Source organism: Oncorhynchus mykiss, chromosome 13, assembly GCF_013265735.2.
Source record: "Oncorhynchus mykiss isolate Arlee chromosome 13, USDA_OmykA_1.1, whole genome shotgun sequence".
Classification (NCBI taxonomy): domain Eukaryota; kingdom Metazoa; phylum Chordata; class Actinopteri; order Salmoniformes; family Salmonidae; genus Oncorhynchus; species Oncorhynchus mykiss.
Window position 1 is genome coordinate 62,371,247 of NC_048577.1, and position 21,422 is coordinate 62,392,668.

The window sequence follows — 21,422 nt, forward strand, 5'->3', positions numbered from 1 at the left end:
CTTTTGTTATCCTCTCGAACACGGCAAATTATTTCAGATGTGCTGTTGTACCTGCATTGCAATGAAAGTCACATATTAGATGTGTTTCAACGTTGCAAACAACAAACAGTTTGCGCAAACAGCGCATAGTAATCCAGAATACTTTTCAATCCGTTGGCTAGGTAGATTTCGTTGCCTGGGCGGGACTTATTTTATACTGTCACTGAACACGGAAGTAGCCCATGGTTTCCCCAATGATGCAAACGATGGAGACTAAACACTGTATCCTAGATTTAAACGAAGCGGTGTTGTCGCCAATCAAACCATTATCGGACTGTTATTTGGCGGCATATCACTTGTAGTGAGTATCGTTCTAACATTATTTGTAACAGTTGCGCATCCATGAAGCTTCGTGTCGCCTTTATTTAATATTATCCGACAATTCTAGAGCATATCCTAGTTAAACGGGAGCACTCATATGTTGTCACATGTACTTCCCCTTTTCATGTTCGAATTAGGCCTACTCACTAATTTGTCAATAGTGTGATGATGGGGGCTCGAGTTGGCATGTTTTAAAATGCCTTATATATACATAAAGATATGTGGACACCTTCAAATTAGTGGATTCGGCTATTTCAGCCACACCCGCTGCTGACAGGTGTATATAACATTGGCAGTTGATTGGCCTTACTGAAGAGCTCAGTGACTTTCAATTTGCTCCGTCATAGGATGCAACCTTTACAACAAGTCAGTTGTCAAATTTCTGCCCTGTCAGAGCTGCCCCTGTCATACCCCTTACAACTGTAAGTGCTGTTACTGTGAAGTGGAAACATATAAGAGTACGGCGCAGCTGAAAGTGGTATTTTTAAGCACATAGCGTGTAAAAATAGTCTGTCCTGGTTACAAAACTCCACACCAAGTTCCAAACTGCCTATGGAAGCAATGTCAGCACAATAACTGTTAGTCAGGAGCTTCATGGAATGGGATTCCATGGCCGAGCAGACGCACACAAGCCTAAGATCACCATGTGCAATGCCAAGTGTCAGCTGGAGTGGTGTAAAGCTCACCGCCATTGGACGCTTCACCATCTGGCAGTCCGAAGGACAAATATGGGTCAGGAGAACACTAACTCAACCCCATTGAACACCTTTGGGATGAATTGGAACTCTGACTGCGAGCCAGGCCTAAGTGCCCGACCTCACTAATGCTCTTGTGGGTGAATGGAAGCAAGTCCCCACAGCAATGTTCCAACATCTAGTGGAAAGCCTTCCCAGAAGAGTGGAGGCTGTTATAACAGCAATGTTCCAACATCTAGTGGAAACCCTTCCCAGAAGAGTGGAGGCTGTTATAACAGCAATGTTCCAACATCTAGTGGAAACCCTTCCCAGAAGAGTGGAGGCTGTTATAGCAGCAAAGGGGGGACATACAGGCGCAATGTCAGTGGAAGTCTGCCAGTCTAACACTGCTGTAAAACCCATTATAAACCAACCACATGATCACACAGCACTGTAGGTAGAAGCAGTATCTAGTCTTGTCATTTATAACTGCGGGGAATGTAAAAGACAAGGTCACACATCAGTAGGAAGATAGGCCTACTTTGAATAGTGACTGCTTGTATGTGAATATTGTCATTCAACACCATTTATCTACAGCAGAACATATTCAAAACCATTAAAATGCATAAACTATTGCAATCAAAAACAACTTGATACAACTAGGCCTAGAGACCTATTATAGTGACCTTAACCTGTCACCTAGTAGTCTCTAAACAGCTGGGATGCCTCCCACAATGTTGCTACCCGAGGTTAATCACCTAGCAACATTGTCAAGAGGTCTCGGATCTCTTGGCCTAACAGCTAAATGATTGAGTAGCTGGACCCGAGTTCGAGTCCCGGTCAGGGCTACCCCTGAATTTGCAGGTACCATCACATGGTATGCTCAGTTGAAAGACAGAAAACAGTTAGTCTATGCTCATTCTGCAACCCCTGCCCAACAGCAGTCACTGTGAACCATTTATTGTCTTGACACATGTGTCCTTTAATGACATATAACCTTTGTAGTGCCAAAGTCCATTATATGGGGCGGCAGGGTAGCCTAGTGGTCAGAGCGTTGGAGCCTAGTGGTTAGAGCGTTGGACTAGTAACCGGAAGGTTGCAAGTTCATATCCCCGAGCTGACAAGGTAGAAATCTGTCGTTCTGTCCCTGACCAGGCTGTTCCTAGGCTGTCATTGAAAATAATAATTTGTTCTTAACTGACTTGCCTAGTTAAATAAAGGTAAAATAAATATATGGCTGTTGAAGACCGTTTCTGCAGATGTTGCCTTTCTTTGAACATTTGCTAAGAGACAGTGGTTTACAATTAAAACCCATATCTGTGTGTAACTAACTTTCTCCTTTGCTTTATCCTGACATGGATGAAATTCTCAAAATCATATTTATTTAAAGTAACTGTCCACTGAAAATCACTTTTAAAAGTTCATATTACCTCATAACTAAATAATGTTGTTGACTCATCCTATACTCGTATTTGTGGCCAAAGCATAAATTGGAGAAGAAAAAAAAAATATATATATATATATATATATACCCACCTCAAACAGATTGTTATATTGTTTCATATATGCTGGCTATATCCTCATAGAGGATAATGTAGCTGGCCAATCAGCTGTGAATATTTTTAATGACCAGCATACGCCCACACCATTCTGTTGTTGAGGTACGCCCACACCATTCTGTTGTTGAGGTACGCCCACACCATTCTGTTGTTGAGGTACGCCCACACCATTCTGTTGTTGAGGTACGCCCACACCATTCTGTTGTTGAGGTACGCCCACACCATTCTGTTGTTGAGGTACGCCCACACCATTCTGTTGTTGAGGTACGCCCACACCATTCTGTTGTTGAGGTACGCCCACACCATTCTGTTGTTGAGGTACGCCCACACCATTCTGTTGTTGAGGTACGCCCACACCATTCTGTTGTTGAGGTACGCCCACACCATTCAAAAACAGAAAAGCTGCTTTTTAACATACTATTTTTTTTAAATACTCATTTTGTAATTAATTATGAGTCAAATTTAATCTAGACACAATGGGCAATTACTTTAAAGTGCATTAGTGTGCAGGGAAACATATCATAAAGCTTTAAAATGACACAAAGACCATTCAAATGGATGATCAGAGTGGGTGGATAACAACGTAGACCTATTATAACGATATAAAACATGTTATAGTCCATGCAGTCCACGAGGCCAGACTACAGGCTACAGAACATACAGTATGGAATGAGGCCAGACTACAGGCTACAGAACATACAGTATGGAACGAGGCCAGACTACAGGCTACAGAACATACCGTATGGAACGAGGCCAGACTACAGGCTACAGACCATACAGTATGGAACGAGGCCAGACTACAGGCTACAGAACATACAGTATGGGACGAGGCCAGACTACAGAACATATAGTATGGAACGAGGCCAGACTATAGAACATACAGTATGGAACGAGGCCAGACTACAGGCTATAGAACATACAGTATGGAACGAGGCCAGACAACAGAACATACAGTAGGGAACGAGGCCAGACTACAGGCTACAGAACATACAGTATGGGACGAGGCCAGACTACAGGCTACAGAACATACAGTATGTAACAAGGCCAGACTACAGGCTACAGAACATACAGTATGGAACGAGGCCAGACTACAGGCTACAGAACATACAGTATGGAACGAGGCCAGACTACAGGCTACAGAACATACAGTATGGAACGAGGCCAAACTACAGAACATACAGAATGGAACGAGGCCAGACTACAGGCTACAGAACATACAGTATGGGACGAGGCCAGACTACAGGCTACAGAACATACAGTATGGAACGAGGCCAGACTAGAGGAACAATATGTTGACTGTACCTAGGCTTGCAGTCTATACATGCACAAAGGTCAAGCAAGACAAGAGTGGTGAAGAGTAGTTGTCAATTACCTTGCTAGGTTTTCCCCTTTGGACTTGCGGTGGTTAATCAATACTAATCCCCCAAGTCTAGTTAAAGTTCACCACCGTTGTTGTTACCCTTAGTCACGGTTGCACAGCCAATCCCTTTCAGCTGATAACTAAGGAGTTCACTGCTCAGCATACAATTAACTCTAAGGCAACGGAAGAGTGTAGCTGGACCATTGGTGCGGTTGTGGAATTGAGATGACAGTCGGCCAGCATTCAGGAAGGAGAAGGAGGAGAAGAAAGGGTAACTCCATACTACCAGAGCTCTTGTTTGTTTCAGTGACAGCAGATCCTGCATGGACTCTGTGGTTTGAGGAGTTTGTTGTGAGGTACTATATGGAGAAGAGGTAACTAGGTCCCAGATCAGTTTGTGCGTGCTTGCTTATACCTCACCTACTCCTATGTATGGCATGACAATGACCATAGGATTTGCTCTAGAGCCCGAACAGATCTGGAACCTGGCTAGAGGAGAGACATGTTGGAGATATGTACTATAGTGTGTGATGTCTGTAGTGTCTAGTTGTGATTCCATCCATCACAGATACTTTACCCTGTAATTGATGCCGTGTGTTTGAGGACCTACATGCTCACACCTCAGGCACTTCTTAGTGTGGGTGCACAAACAACAATCTGTTTTCTGGTGATTTAGTTTCAACCAGCTGATGTGTGCGTGCCTGTGTGTTAGACTAGCATGCCGGAGAGGGAAGTCTGCCACAGAGCAGAGAGTCTCAGGGTGTCATAATGGACTTCTGTTTGGCTGGGGGCCCTGGCCACAGTCCTGGTATAAAAGAGCCTTTGAGCAGAAGAGGGGCTGCTGCTGCTGGCTTTAGAGACATTATACCCTGGTCACAGGATGTGTCGCTCCTGGAACCGACTCAAAGTGAGGTCACAAAGATTTTCTTGAGGGTGTACATGTTGGTGTATTTCTGAGAGCACATTTCAAATGGATGCTTCATTCGATTTCGATACTGCCTTTCACCCCGATTCACATTTGAGATTTTCTCAGTTAACATTTAGGCTATGCCACATGCATTTCTTTCTCCTCCGTAATGAATCTAGATCTGAGTACCTCCATGACGATATCAAGAATAGAAAAAAATTCTAACAGTTCTGATTGGTCTAATTAATTCTACACTCAACCAATGAGTTGAGCCAGAGTCAGAATACTTGAAATTTCGTAATTGGTTTTGCTTCCCTGATTGGTTAGAGATGATCCAATCACTGATTACTATGTTTTGTACAATACCCATCATTTTGACATTACCACAAATGACTTTAACGATGGCGGTCTCAGACTGAAGTATGTATCAAACATAGAGAAGCTGAAGAATTCAGTTTGAATCATCAGCCAACATTTAGGCTACATTGAGTGTATAATTAATTTTTTCAGATGTATGGAGACAGTTCTATCAAAAAAGCCACCGATAATGCTGTGGCAAATGGTTTCTTATTTAGATGTACCAAAACGTAGGCAGGATTGCATTTCCTCATTCTGTCGCCTGTTGGCTTTCTCTCTCACGAGTGATGTTGATTGAGTATCTGATAAGCAGAACACATGAACACATGAGATTTGCTACTGAGATTAGGTCCCTCTGGGATAATGAATCCAAATCAAATTTTATTGGTCACATACACGTGTTTAGCAGATGTTATTGCAGGTGTAGCGAAATGCTTGTGTTAATAAAGACTACTCTACCTGTTCACCACTTGTTAGCTTAGCCAAATCCTAAAACTAGGCTAGTTTTTAAACACCCTCATCTGACTGAGAGTTTTGAGTGCCAAGGTTTTGGGGGTGGTTTCCGGGTGTCTACTTGCTACCTTTCCTGCTTTACCTGTTCACAACGACATATTGTCCCATTTTATGTCACTGAATGGGCCACACCCAGGCTCCACGTCAACACACTGCCTGCACACCTGTGGCCAGCTTCTATTGGTCTCACCTGTAGCTACCGCTTCTTCCTCCTTCACAGCAGAACTGAGCTGTGGGATGCTCATTGGTTGTACATAGACATTCTCTTCAGGATCTGCAAGCTAGTGTTCTTTCAGTGGTCTGCTATATGGACAGACGTCAGCCTTAAAGAAGAACGTCCTTGTGAGCAGAGATTCTATCATTATTTTCAGTTTTTTACAGGCAACCTGGATCTGAATGAAGCTGGTGTGTATTGTATACTGTTGTCTGGTGTGAAATCTCACATTATTTATTTGAATGTTTATGTACTGATTTGGTGTTTCACTGATGGCATGTTAAATCAAAACACCTAATCCATGTGACCTCTTCAAGGAGTTCTTCAGCGGTTGTGGGGTTGTTATAGTGCCGTCAGATTCTAAAGCTGCTATATTTCTAGATACACATGATGATTGAGAGTCGTGAGACTTGTGAAATATTCTGCAAGACTGATTGTCTATAGGATCGAGGCCAAAGTCACAACAACAATACATGGTTATCTAACTACTGTTGAGAGTGAGTGCGTTGAGTGAGTGAGTGGGTGAAAAGGAGGCGAGGAGAGGAATCAAGGAAATACAATTGAGATTCTACCTGTGTACTGTAGCTGAGGAGGGCAGCCTTTCCCTCAAATCAGACCTCTGACCCCTCCTTTCTCCTCTCCTTAACCGTTTCAGATCCCTCCCCCATGCCTGTTTCTCCAGGCTACACCCAACTGGAGCAGAATGATCCGTCTATGAACCCCCTGCGCATCTCAGTCGGAGGACTTCCCATGTTGGCCTCCATGACCAACACCCCAGACCCCCGATTCCGCCTCAATTTGAGGGCCATCGTAGCCCTGGTCCTGGCCATTGCCCTGGTCCTCCTCTACATGCACCTGAACCCGGGCTCCTACTCCGAGGTCCCCAGCTCCCGTAACTGGAAGTCTGGCCACACGGGGATGGCGGTGGACGAGGTGGCCGACCGCTACAATGACACTTACCCGCTCAGCACCCCCGAGCGTATACCGCAGGGCACGCGCTACCGCATCGGGGTCATTGCCGACCTGGACACGGACTCGCGCAGCGACAAGAAGCTGACGTGGTTCAGCTACATGCGCCGGGGCCACCTGCTGGTGTCGGAGAGTGGCACCAAGGTGGCCGTGGAATGGGACGCGGAGAGGGTCCTGCTGGAGAGCCACCTGGCGGAGAAGGGCCGGGGCATGGAGCTGTCAGAGCTGGTGGTGTTCAACGGGAAGCTGTACAGCGTGGATGACCGAACGGGCGTGGTCTACCACATCGACGGCAGCAAGGCTGTGCCCTGGGTCATCCTGCCTGACGGGGACGGCTCCGTCTCCAAAGGTCAGTGAGGTAGATGAGCCAAATTCAAGTGCAGAATCGATTCCTAGGCACTCCTGTAGATCTGAAAGGGTTGAATAAGTATGAATTCTATGGTAATTGCTTCATCTTGCCTTCTAATAGGGTAGATTGAATTTTCACCATATTGCTGACACCTATTTAATCCCTCTCAGTGAATATGGAGTAGGGGTTAGGGGTGGATTTGGGATTGTGTGAGTGTCTCACTGTGTAGACCAGGCAGGCAGATTTGGAACTTAATCTGTTTATTTACTCTAAGGGGTCTGTTGAAGAACCTCATCTGGGGTAGACCACAACCATGGAAATGGAATTTGTTGGATCTCATTCTCATTTGTAAACACTTGAGTGTACAAAACATTAAGAACACCTTCCTAATATTGAATTGCACCCTATTTTGCCCTCAGAACAGCCTTAATTCGTCGGGGCATAGACTCTACAAGTTGTTGAAAGTGTTCCACGGGGATGCTGGCCCATGTTGACTCCAATGCTTCCCACTGTTGTGTCAAGTTGGCTGGATGTCCCTTGGGTGGTGGACCATTCTTTATACACACTGGAAACTGTTGATCATGAAAAATGTCTTGTCCATTCAGCCCCTGAATGGCACACATACACAGTCCATGTCTCAAGGCTGAAAAATCCTTCTTTAACCTGTCTCCTCCCCTTCAGCTACACTGATGTGAAGTGGATTTAACACAGGACATCAATAAGGGATCATAGCTTTCACCTGGTCAGTCTATCTCATGGAACAAGCAGGTGTTCCTAATGTTTTGTTCACTCAGTGTATGTGTCCTTTATTTGCCAAGTGGGAGAGTATATTTCTCTTAAATACTTTTTTACTCTTTGGTGCATTCAAAAGGTCTGTACAGTAGTTCAGTGAATCATCAAATCTTGATGTGTGTCCCAATGACCCTCTTTCCCTCTTTCAGGGTTCAAAGCGGAGTGGCTAGCAGTAAAGGACGAGCACTTGTACGTGGGTGGCCTGGGGAAAGAGTGGACAACCACCACGGGGGAGGTGGTCAACAACAACCCTGAGTGGGTAAAGGTGGTGGGTCATCGGGGGGACGTGCAGCACCAGAACTGGGTCCCCAAGTACAACCTCCTGAGGTCCGCAGCTGGGATCGAACCTCCAGGTGAGAGCTGCAGGGTTGAAAATGCTAACCATGCTAACGCTAACTGCAAAGGCTATGCTGACTGTGTTAGCCTAGCATATACAGTTAGAGTTACCCCTGCAAACTATTAGCATTCTCTATGATATTCAGATTCTCATGACATTCTCTCCCCAGGTTACCTGATCCACGAGTCGGCCGCGTGGAGTGACAGCCTGCAGCGCTGGTTCTTCCTCCCACGCCGCGCTAGCAAAGAGCGCTACGACGAGACGGCCGACGAGCGCCGTGCTGCCAACCTCGTCCTCAGCTGCTCGCCGGACTTCAAGGACGTCACCGTGAACCGGGTGGGCCCGCATAACCCCACACACGGCTTCTCCTCTTTCAAGTTTGTCCCCAACACGAACGATCAGATCATCGTGGCTCTCAAGTCGGAGGAGGACGCTGGGAAAATCGCCTCGTACATAATGGCATTCACACTGGACGGCCAGATCCTGTTACCTGAAACCAAGATAGGAGACGTGAAGTATGAGGGTCTGGAGTTCATTTAGGAAACAAGGACATATAGTAGCTATGTGGAACATAGTTGTTGACATTCCATGCACTCAAAAGTTAACTTGCTGCTTGTTAATTGACTGTGAAGACGACACGCAGCCCAATCGATCAATCACGGATCAGAAGCCATTTTGGTGTGACCTGAGGTAAGCATCAAACGGAAGAAAACAGACTGAAACAGGGAGGGGCTACCTGTCATTTTTTCATTTTATGTTGCAAAACATTTAAAATAATAATTTAGTTGCATTCCCTAATGAACTCAACTCAAGGTTTCAAGACATTCTGTTCAGTAAATGGGAGCCGAGAGTAGCCTAGGCTACCTGAACAAAGTCCTCTAGTTGAGGATGTCCTCTTGATGGCCATCCTCTACCTAGGCCAACGGCTGTCTTGTAAAGTAATGTAGACTTTGTCAGAATGAATGTACAAATTATCAGTTCATCTTAAACTGTGATTTAACTCATAAAATGCAGATACTGTACATCCAGGAACTAATGGATTTGTTGTATTTTCCCCCCAATGTATATCACAGTTTCGTCTTAGTTTTTACTACATAAAATCATATACTTCAGGACACTATACCCTACGTCAGGGATCATCAACTAGTTCAGCGGTGGGGTGATTTTGTTCTGGAGCGGATGGTCGGTGGACCAGAACATAATTACAAATCATTTGTAGACCGGAAATTGACCACATGAAGCCCAAACAGATATATTTGACTAAAACGTGATCATTTCAAACCGTGCTTACATTTGTATATGATCACGTGTCTCTCTATTGTGCGGGGGAATACCTGGGAACAGATTTCCACAATGAAAATCACTTGGAGATGATTTGCTGGTGTTTTTAGTCTTTTATGTCCAACAATGAAAATACAAAAAATGAAAACCTGCTTTATGTGGCTCCATTGACCTTTTATGAAAATATGTTTTTTAAAGGAATATAGAACAAAAGCAGAATCTCACATCATCCTGTTTTGTTTTACTGCTGTTTGTTGAGTAAAATCTATCTCGATACACCCTGAGTCTTTTATTGGGGGAGGTTGGAAAACATACAAAATCAAGAGACGTTAACCTCAAAGAAGATTACTAGTTGTCTGCATTATGTAATTATCACAATTTAGGTTGGGTACTATGAATATACCTTGTTATTAATTAGCACGTGTGTGTTATTATCATGTCATATGGATGTGCACTTACAAAGCATTTGTCATTTGTTCAATGCTATTTATTCTGAAAATTGATTGTACATAATACAAATGTATTAAATCATTTTACATTTAGGTTAGGGTTAGGATTTAGGGTTAGGATTTAGGGTTAGGATTTAGGGTCAGGATTTAGGGTTAGGATTTAGTTTTTTCTTGTCCAAGGTTGATGAGATTAGGCTTGACCTAATCCTTGATCTCTCTTGGTTTAGTCAGTCTTATCTATTGGGGATCAAACTAAAACAATATCTACAAGCTGTGCAACCAGACCCTCTGTGAGGTCACACTAAATCTAGAGAATCCAGTTGCATGCGTGCAGTTTTGATGACGTTAGTAAATACTTTCACCCCTGTGGCTGTAGCCTAGTTAAATAAAGGTTCAATAAAAATCCAATATATATCTAAGCAGTGTCATTTTACAAGGGTTTTAAAAGAACCACGACGCGCACAGCAAGACACCAAGATATTTAACAATCTGAATGTCAAATGTCTCTGAAAACCCTAGATGAACTATTGTCCTTAGTGCTGAATATAATGTTTGCTTTTATATTGGATTATATTGGATATACTTGATTGTCTGTTGTACACAAATTGACTTTATGTACAGATAATGGATTTTGTTGAAAATCAACTAAATGTGCTATGGTTTCTTATCAATACACTGTCTGGAGTGGGAAAAGCACGTTCACTAGATACAGTGATCCAACATGGTCATTTTTCTGTAGATTACAATTTTGCTACATTTTTACAAATAAAACACATTTGAGTTGTAATTAATTTATTGCATCAGCTAAACCTATTCATGGTGGTTGTTATTGTTGTGGAAGATGGTATAATATTGTAATGACCTGACTAGATCATAAAGGAACAATTGTCCAGACAGAGGATTGAGTTTACGAATTGACGGTTTAAAACCAACTTTACACAGGCTAGTGTTTGGCTGTAGCCCACGCCAAATGAATGAAAGATAACCCACAAGCCAACTGTGACCTCTTGTGAAGCCCAGACATAAGAGAGAGAACAAAGGCTAAACTTGGTCTTAACTTCCAATGCTCCATCCCCCTGCCCAACCCCCCCCCCCTCCACGCCACTCCGCCAACCACCAGGATGCCCGGTATCAGAACATTCCAGGCATTCCCGTGATTGGCAGATAGCAGGTTGATTGGCATGTTGGACCCCGCAAACACTGGGTACTGGTAAGTACATCACAACCACCTACTAGCCTAACACATAACACACTGTATGTGCGGGTCGCTACAATATATAGACATTAAAGCTTTAGGCCAATGGTTTTGCTCCTGGATGTGGGGAGATGGGCCTATATAGAAGACCCCTTTTGGCTCAAGAGCACCCCTAGAGGCAAAAGTTAATATGGTTAATACCATGAGGCAAAAACACATGGGCTAGACTGTGAGAACCCTCACTCTTTTGCTTGTCTGTTTGTCAGTTTCCCAAGCTGGTTGGTGAAAATGCTGAGGCCTTGAATCACTCCTCTGTGGCTGCTGTTGCTTCTCCATGTCCCTGGACTCTGCAACATGGAATCTATTCAGTGAGTTCCCTGTAGCCTGGATTGTACTGTCTAGTCAACTCCTATGGTTATTGTCATGCCACATGCCATGGCCATACAACACAAACAGATCTGGGACCAGGATAAGTTCAGTTGGCCAACGACACAATGAAATCTGATATTTCCATTTCTCTATTCATCACACATAAGTCATGTTAATTTGTGAATTACGTTGTTAGTAGGACAATGACATGATTTCTATTTTTTGGAGTAGACTTCCCTATGATCAGGCATCAGCCAATCATGTGGTGTACTCCTCAAGCTCAAGTTCCACTCCAGCCCCAGACTATGTCAACTCATTCACAACACCAAACCACAATAGTGTGATTTACCAGACGAAGGAAACCAACCCCACCAGTTGGTCAGCAAGATTCTTTAAGAACCAACGAGAATGTTCCAGGTGTATTTCCTTCCCCACTGCCAGTCTCTCTCTCCAAAGCAGCCTCAGACAAAACCAGACCAACAGTGTTTACTTCCGCAACCGACTGCTCCTAACATGTGAGGGCAGGTATGTCTTTCACGTCCAGGACTTCAAGAACGACATGGCCCAGATCCCTACTAACAGCAGTCTGGCCCTGTCCTACCCCTGTCCTGAAGGCCAGTATGACCTTCGCTTTGTGGTGAGACCAGAATACATCTGATAGCACTGCCTGGCACAGATGCAACAATGCTCCTAACACACATCCACAAATCTAATAATTCTGCCCTGCTGCCAATCGGTTTTTAATAAGAGTTTGAAATGACAGTACTGTAGTTTTGGAAATACAATATCTGATTGATTTGGTTACATACGCTGAAAGCATATCCAAATGTATCACTGTTCGTAGATTAAAATTATGCAAAACGCTATATTAACATGAAATGTGTGCATGCACTTGAATAAAATGCATTTGAACATACAGGGATGAGGATTATGCTTTTTTCATGTCTATTATTCCTCCACTAGATGGGGTCGTTCCTTCAATCATATTCAGTTGGAAATACTCAGTATGGAGGCTGAAAGAGGAATTGGGTTAAAAAGTATGAGTTCCTCTTTGACCAAACTACTCTCTGACACTATCTGAGACCTTCAGTTTCTAGGAGCACATAATTATCACAGTACTGGACGCCTGGATACTCTAAAGGATTAGAACCATACAATTACTGGAACAGACGTTTACATTTAAGTCAACGACCCATGATGGGTGGCCCGGCGGCCATTTTAAGTGTACCAGTCAAATTGCTGTGGTCTGAGGGGATTTATCCTATTTAGTAATTACATGTATTTTATTGTAACCTTGTCCACTCCAGCAGCTGTGATTCGTCCAGACTGACTGTGATCGCTGTCAATATGACGTCAGTCATAGATGCTGTTCAGTGCTCCAGCAGGGTTGGTTAGCTCAGCATCACAGAGCAACTCTGATGTATATTTAACTGTCGTGGGAACAAAGTAGCACATCTGTTTATTACAGAACCAATGAATAAGGGTGGAGGCTTGACCACTTGACCACTTGACAGCATTGGCATTATGTGGCATTATGTGGCATTATGTGGCATTATGTGGCATTATGTGTGATCTGTGGAAAGAGAGAGACAGTAGCTCTGCTTTACAATATTTTTATAATGGGGAATTTGTTTTTGCTTTTATAGACATTCATAAAAACACTTTTGGCTCTTTGTATACTTGGTAGTCATGAAGTCAAAAACGGACCCAAGAGACGGACACGTAATGGCATGTGTGCATGTAAACAACTATCTTCACATTTTCGGGTAAGTGACCATATTCTTAGGGCAACAGAAAAATACTGCTGACCAGGGCAAAGTGAAAGTGCTTTTCAGACCTTAAAGAATCTCTGAGTGGGGTATGACATAATGATTGATCAGCATTTTTGCCCCAGGTGATTTAAAAAAAAACTAAAACAACAAAACGGTAAGGAATTCCAGTAGGCGTAGCCTAAAACTGATCTTCTGGTTCATCCCTATTCGGGGCTCCCGAGTGGTGCAGCGGTCTAAGGCACTGCATCTCAGTGCTAGAGGTGTCTCTACAGACCCTGGCTCAATTCCAGGCTGTATCACAACCGGCCGTGAATGGGAGTTCCATAGGGCAGCGCACAATTGGCCCAGTGTCGTCCGGGTTAGGGTTTGGCAGGGGTAGGCCATCATTGTAAATAATAATTTGTTCTTAACTGACTTGCCTAGTTAAATAAAGGTTAAATAAAAATAAAACATCTTTAAAAAGTTGAGCCTGGTCGGTGGTTGTTGCAATAGGCAGGGGATTTTAAAAAGTTGAGCCTGGTCTGTGGTTGTTGCAATAGGCAGGGGATTTTAAAAAGTTGAGCCTGGTCTGTGGTTGTTGCAATAGGTAGGGGATTTTAAAAAGTTGAGCCTGGTCTGTGGTTGTTGCAATAGGCAGGGGATTTTTTTTTAAAACTGAAAACAACCAAATTGCTAAGAATTCCAGTAGGGGTCCGCAAAATATGTAGGTTTTTTAACCTGCTATACTGGAAGTGTAACTTTTAGTCAGGGCGAGCAGAGCTGAGCCACTTTATCCTATTGCTCTGGCTGAGATACACTATATAGGGGTAACTTGCTTAGCCATGCTAGCTTCGCCCTTATGTGGGTGCTAACAAGCATGCTGAGTAGTGATTACGTAACAGCAGCCTTTGTCAACCAATCCAGCAGGGGTTGGAAACTCTGGTGAGCTTCGATTGGCTAATCACATGTCATATAACCGAAGATTTGCATAAAGTTCAGCTGTGCCCAACTTTAGCCCAGCTATGTTCAGCTCCCGCAGCCATGCTTGCATTGCCCATTGGTCCCCTCGCGGCTCTAGCTTTTTGGAGGCCCCAAGCGAGATTTGGTTGGGGGCCCCCCATCTCGCAGCAAAACAATTTAGTGGCCCCCCTCTTGACGGTGGAGAGAAACATTTTACTTTTCAAGTAATTTTTTTGCAGTTCTACACGTTTTGTCATGAGAAAACGTTGCAATTATATTACAAATGTAATTGCAATTCCACTAATTTTGCCATGGGGCAGTTTTTTTTCAGTTTTACAGCAAATCAATGGCAATTCAATTTGCCATTGAGTAGAGATCATTTTTGTTGCACTTATTTTGCCATGACTTATGCCATGTTAATGATATTGGAGTGAGAATGACAAACACAATCAATGCACACACACACATACTTCATTTTCTATCCTAGTGGGGACCTCAAATGTATTTCCATTCAAAATCCAATTTTCCCTAACCCTAACCCTGACTCTACACCAAGTCCTTGCACCTAACCCTAACCCTTACTCTACACCAAGTCCTTACACCTAACCCTAACCCTTACTCTACACCAAGTCCTTGCACCTAACCCTAAACCTAACCCTGACTCCAACCCTAAGGGTGATATCTACAACCTAACCCTGACTCCAACCCTAAGGGTGATATCTACAACCTAACCCTGACTCCAACCCTAAGGGTGATATCTACAACCTAACCCTGACTCCAACCCTAAGGGTGATATCTACAACCTAACCCTGACTCCAACCCTAAGGGTGATATCTACAACCTAACCCTGACTCCAACCCTAAGGGTGATATCTACAACCTAACCCTGACTCCAACCCTAAGGGTGATATCTACAACATAACCCTGACTCCAACCCTAAGGGTGATATCTACAACCTAACCCTGACTCCAACCCTAAGGGTGATATCTACAACCTAACCCTGACTCCAACCCTAAGGGTGATATCTACAACCTAACCCTGACTCCAACCCCAAGGGTGATATCTACAACCTAACCCTGACTCCAACCCTAAGGGTGATATCTACAACCTAACCCTGACTCCAACCCTAAGGGTGATATCTACAACCTAACCCTGACTCCAACCCTAAGGGTGATATCTACAACCTAACCCTGACTCCAACCATAAGGGTGATATCTACAACCTAACCCTGACTCCAACCCTAAGGGTGATATCTACAACCTAACCCTGACTCCAACCCTAAGGGTAATATCTACAACCTAACCCTGACTCCAACCCTAAGGGTGATATCTACAACCTAACCCTGACTCCAACCCTAAGGGTGATATCTACAACCTAACCCTGACTCCAACCCTAAGGGTGATATCTACAACCTAACCCTGACTCCAACCCTAAGGGTGATATCTACAACCTAACCCTGACTCCAACCCTAAGGGTGATATATACAACCTAACCCTGACTCCAACCCTAAGGGTGATATCTACAACCTAACCCTGACTCCAACCCTAAGGGTAATATCTACAACCTAACCCTGACTCCAACCCTAAGGGTAATATCTACAACCTAACCCTGACTCCAACCCTAAGGGTAATATCTACAACCTAACCCTGACTCCAACCCTAAGGGTGATATCTACAACCTAACCCTGACTCCAACCCTAAGGGTGATATCTACAACCTAACCCTGACTCCAACCCTAAGGGTGATATCTACAACCTAACCCTGACTCCAACCCTAAGGGTGATATCTACAACCTAACCCTGACTCCAACCCTAAGGGTGATATCTACAACCTAACCCTGACTCCAACCCCAAGGGTGATATCTACAACCTAACCCTGACTCCAACCCTAAGGGTGATATCTACAACCTAACCCTGACTCCAACCCTAAGGGTGATATCTACAATCTAACCCTGACTCCAACCCCAAGGGTGATATCTACAACCTAACCCTGACTCCAACCCTAAGGGTGATATCTACAACCTAACCCTGACTCCAACCCTAAGGGTGATATCTACAACCTAACCCTGACTCCAACCCCAAGGGTGATATCTACAACCTAACCCTGACTCCAACCCTAAGGGTGATATCTACAACCTAACCCTGACTCCAACCCTAAGGGTGATATCTACAACCTAACCCTGACTCCAACCCTAAGGGTGATATCTACAACCTAACCCTGACTCCAACCATAAGGGTGATATCTACAACCTAACCCTGACTCCAACCCTAAGGGTGATATCTACAACCTAACCCTGACTCCAACCCTAAGGGTGATATCTACAACCTAACCCTGACTCCAACCCTAAGGGTGATATCTACAACCTAACCCTGACTCCAACCCTAAGGGTGATATCTACAACCTAACCCTGACTCCAACCCTAAGGGTGATATCTACAACCTAACCCTGACTCCAACCCTAAGGGTGATATCTACAACCTAACCCTTACTCCAACCCTAAGGGTGATATCTACAACCTAACCCTGACTCCAACCCTAAGGGTGATATCTACAACCTAACCCTGACTCCAACCCTAAGGGTGATATCTACAACCTAACCCTGACTCCAACCCTAAGGGTGATATCTACAACCTAACCCTGACTCCAACCCTAAGGGTGATATCTACAACCTAACCCTGACTCCAACCCTAAGGGTAATATCTACAACCTAACCCTGACTCCAACCCTAAGGGTGATATCTACAACCTAACCCTGACTCCAACCCTAAGGGTGATATCTACAACCTAACCCTGACTCCAACCCTAAGGGTGATATCTACAACCTAACCCTGACTCCAACCCTAAGGGTGATATCTACAACCTAACCCTGACTCCAACCCTAAGGGTGATATCTACAACCTAACCCTGACTCCAACCCTAAGGGTGATATCTACAACCTAACCCTGACTCCAACCCTAAGGGTGATATCTACAACCTAACCCTGACTCCAACCCTAAGGGTGATATCTACAACCTAACCCTGACTCCAACCCTAAGGGTGATATCTACAACCTAACCCTGACTCCAACCCTAAGGGTGATATCTACAACCTAACCCTGACTCCAACCCTAAGGGTGATATCTACAACCTAACCCTGACTCCAACCCTAAGGGTGATATCTACAACCTAACCCTGACTCCAACCCTAAGGGTGATATCTACAACCTAACCCTGACTCCAACCCCAAGGGTGATATCTACAACCTAACCCTGACTCCAACCCTAAGGGTAATATCTACAACCTAACCCTGACTCCAACCCTAAGGGTAATATCTACAACCTAACCCTGACTCCAACCCTAAGGGTGATATCTACAACCTAACCCTGACTCCAACCCTAAGGGTGATATCTACAACCTAACCCTGACTCCAACCCTAAGGGTGATATCTACAACCTAACCCTGACTCCAACCCTAAGGGTGATATCTACAACCTAACCCTGACTCCAACCCTAAGGGTGATATCTACAACCTAACCCTGACTCCAACCCCAAGGGTGATATCTACAACCTAACCCTGACTCCAACCCTAAGGGTGATATCTACAACCTAACCCTGACTCCAACCCTAAGGGTGATATCTACAACCTAACCCTGACTCCAACCCTAAGGGTAATATCTACAACCTAACCCTGACTCCAACCCTAAGGGTGATATCTACAACCTAACCCTGACTCCAACCCTAAGGGTGATATCTACAACCTAACCCTGACTCCAACCCTAAGGGTGATATCTACAACCTAACCCTGACTCCAACCCTAAGGGTGATATCTACAACCTAACCCTGACTCCAACCCTAAGGGTGATATCTACAACCTAACCCTGACTCCAACCCTAAGGGTGATATCTACAACCTAACCCTGACTCCAACCCTAAGGGTGATATCTACAACCTAACCCTGACTCCAACCCTAAGGGTGATATCTACAACCTAACCCTGACTCCAACCCTAAGGGTGATATCTACAACCTAACCCTGACTCCAACCCTAAGGGTGATATCTACAACCTAACCCTGACTCCAACCCTAAGGGTGATATCTACAACATAACCCTGACTCCAACCCTAAGGGTGATATCTACAACCTAACCCTGACTCCAACCCTAAGGGTGATATCTACAACCTAACCCTGACTCCAACCCTAAGGGTGATATCTACAACCTAACCCTGACTCCAACCCCAAGGGTGATATCTACAACCTAACCCTGACTCCAACCCTAAGGGTGATATCTACAACCTAACCCTGACTCCAACCCTAAGGGTGATATCTACAACCTAACCCTGACTCCAACCCTAAGGGTGATATCTACAACCTAACCCTGACTCCAACCATAAGGGTGATATCTACAACCTAACCCTGACTCCAACCCTAAGGGTGATATCTACAACCTAACCCTGACTCCAACCCTAAGGGTAATATCTACAACCTAACCCTGACTCCAACCCTAAGGGTGATATCTACAACCTAACCCTGACTCCAACCCTAAGGGTGATATCTACAACCTAACCCTGACTCCAACCCTAAGGGTGATATCTACAACCTAACCCTGACTCCAACCCTAAGGGTGATATCTACAACCTAACCCTGACTCCAACCCTAAGGGTGATATATACAACCTAACCCTGACTCCAACCCTAAGGGTGATATCTACAACCTAACCCTGACTCCAACCCTAAGGGTAATATCTACAACCTAACCCTGACTCCAACCCTAAGGGTAATATCTACAACCTAACCCTGACTCCAACCCTAAGGGTAATATCTACAACCTAACCCTGACTCCAACCCTAAGGGTGATATCTACAACCTAACCCTGACTCCAACCCTAAGGGTGATATCTACAACCTAACCCTGACTCCAACCCTAAGGGTGATATCTACAACCTAACCCTGACTCCAACCCTAAGGGTGATATCTACAACCTAACCCTGACTCCAACCCTAAGGGTGATATCTACAACCTAACCCTGACTCCAACCCCAAGGGTGATATCTACAACCTAACCCTGACTCCAACCCTAAGGGTGATATCTACAACCTAACCCTGACTCCAACCCTAAGGGTGATATCTACAATCTAACCCTGACTCCAACCCCAAGGGTGATATCTACAACCTAACCCTGACTCCAACCCTAAGGGTGATATCTACAACCTAACCCTGACTCCAACCCTAAGGGTGATATCTACAACCTAACCCTGACTCCAACCCTAAGGGTGATATCTACAACCTAACCCTGACTCCAACCCTAAGGGTGATATCTACAACCTAACCCTGACTCCAACCCTAAGGGTGATATCTACAACCTAACCCTGACTCCAACCCTAAGGGTGATATCTACAACCTAACCCTGACTCCAACCATAAGGGTGATATCTACAACCTAACCCTGACTCCAACCCTAAGGGTGATATCTACAACCTAACCCTGACTCCAACCCTAAGGGTGATATCTACAACCTAACCCTGACTCCAACCCTAAGGGTGATATCTACAACCTAACCCTGACTCCAACCCTAAGGGTGATATCTACAACCTAACCCTGACTCCAACCCTAAGGGTGATATCTACAACCTAACCCTGACTCCAACCCTAAGGGTGATATCTACAACCTAACCCTGACTCCAACCCTAAGGGTGATATCTACAACCTAACCCTGACTCCAACCCTAAGGGTGATATCTACAACCTAACCCTGACTCCAACCCTAAGGGTGATATCTACAACCTAACCCTGACTCCAACCCTAAGGGTAATATCTACAACCTAACCCTGACTCCAACCCTAAGGGTGATATCTACAACCTAACCCTGACTCCAACCCTAAGGGTGATATCTACAACCTAACCCTGACTCCAACCCTAAGGGTGATATCTACAACCTAACCCTGACTCCAACCCTAAGGGTGATATCTACAACCTAACCCTGACTCCAACCCTAAGGGTGATATCTACAACCTAACCCTGACTCCAACCCTAAGGGTGATATCTACAACCTAACCCTGACTCCAACCCTAAGGGTGATATCTACAACCTAACCCTGACTCCAACCCTAAGGGTGATATCTACAACCTAACCCTGACTCCAACCCTAAGGGTGATATCTACAACCTAACCCTGACTCCAACCCTAAGGGTGATATCTACAACCTAACCCTGACTCCAACCCTAAGGGTGATATCTACAACCTAACCCTGACTCCAACCCCAAGGGTGATATCTACAACCTAACCCTGACTCCAACCCTAAGGGTGATATCTACAACCTAACCCTGACTCCAACCCTAAGGGTGATATCTACAACCTAACCCTGACTCCAACCCTAAGGGTAATATCTACAACCTAACCCTGACTCCAACCCTAAGGGTGATATCTACAACCTAACCCTGACTCCAACCCTAAGGGTGATATCTACAACCTAACCCTGACTCCAACCCTAAGGGTGATATCTACAACCTAACCCTGACTCCAACCCTAAGGGTGATATCTACAACCTAACCCTGACTCCAACCCTAAGGGTGATATCTACAACCTAACCCTGACTCCAACCCTAAGGGTGATATCTACAACCTAACCCTGACTCCAACCCTAAGGGTGATATCTACAACCTAACCCTGACTCCAACCCTAAGGGTGATATCTACAACCTAACCCTGACTCCAACCCTAAGGGTGATATCTACAACCTAACCCTGACTCCAACCCTAAGGGTGATATCTACAACCTAACCCTGACTCCAACCCTAAGGGTGATATCTACAACCTAACCCTGACTCCAACCCTAAGGGTGATATCTACAACCTAACCCTGACTCCAACCCTAAGGGTGATATCTACAACCTAACCCTGACTCCAACCCTAAGGGTGATATCTACAACTTAACCCTGACTCCAACCCCAAGGGTGATATCTACAACCTAACCCTGACTCCAACCCTAAGGGTGATATCTACAACCTAACCCTGACTCCAACCCCAAGGGTGATATCTACAACCTAACCCTGACTCCAACCCTAAGGGTGAT

The 21,422-nt window shown here is 44.7% G+C and overlaps 1 protein-coding gene across 6 annotated transcripts; it reads left to right on the forward strand.

Annotated features, from left to right (window-relative positions):
- Positions 1–190: 190 nt before the first annotated feature.
- LOC110487067 (soluble calcium-activated nucleotidase 1) lies at positions 191–10,529 on the forward strand. Of its 6 annotated transcripts, none has more exons than XM_036941825.1 (4): positions 191–340; positions 6,600–7,262; positions 8,204–8,407; positions 8,561–10,529. In XM_036941825.1, the coding sequence occupies exons 2-4, from the start codon at positions 6,611–6,613 to the stop codon at positions 8,929–8,931; spliced, it is 1,227 nt and encodes a 408-aa protein (XP_036797720.1). In that variant the 5' UTR covers positions 191–340; positions 6,600–6,610; the 3' UTR covers positions 8,932–10,529. The 6 variants fall into 6 exon arrangements, with proteins under 6 accessions (XP_036797720.1, XP_021414655.2, XP_021414659.2 ...); XM_021558980.2 differs by lacking the exon at positions 191–340 and adding an exon at positions 4,072–4,224; XM_021558984.2 differs by lacking the exon at positions 191–340 and adding an exon at positions 4,192–4,327.
- Positions 10,530–21,422: the final 10,893 nt, after the last annotated feature.

Bases quoted from the DNA above. Each gene is read 5' to 3' on its own strand.
- LOC110487067 (XM_021558980.2), top strand. From the start codon at position 4,179: ATGACAGTCGGCCAGCATTCAGGAAGGAGAAGGAGGAGAAGAAAGG. The intron at 4,225-6,599 runs GTAACTCCATAC...TAACCGTTTCAG, and splicing joins GAGAAGGAGGAGAAGAAAGG to ATCCCTCCCCCATGCCTGTT. The intron at 8,408-8,560 runs GTGAGAGCTGCA...TTCTCTCCCCAG, and splicing joins AGCTGGGATCGAACCTCCAG to GTTACCTGATCCACGAGTCG.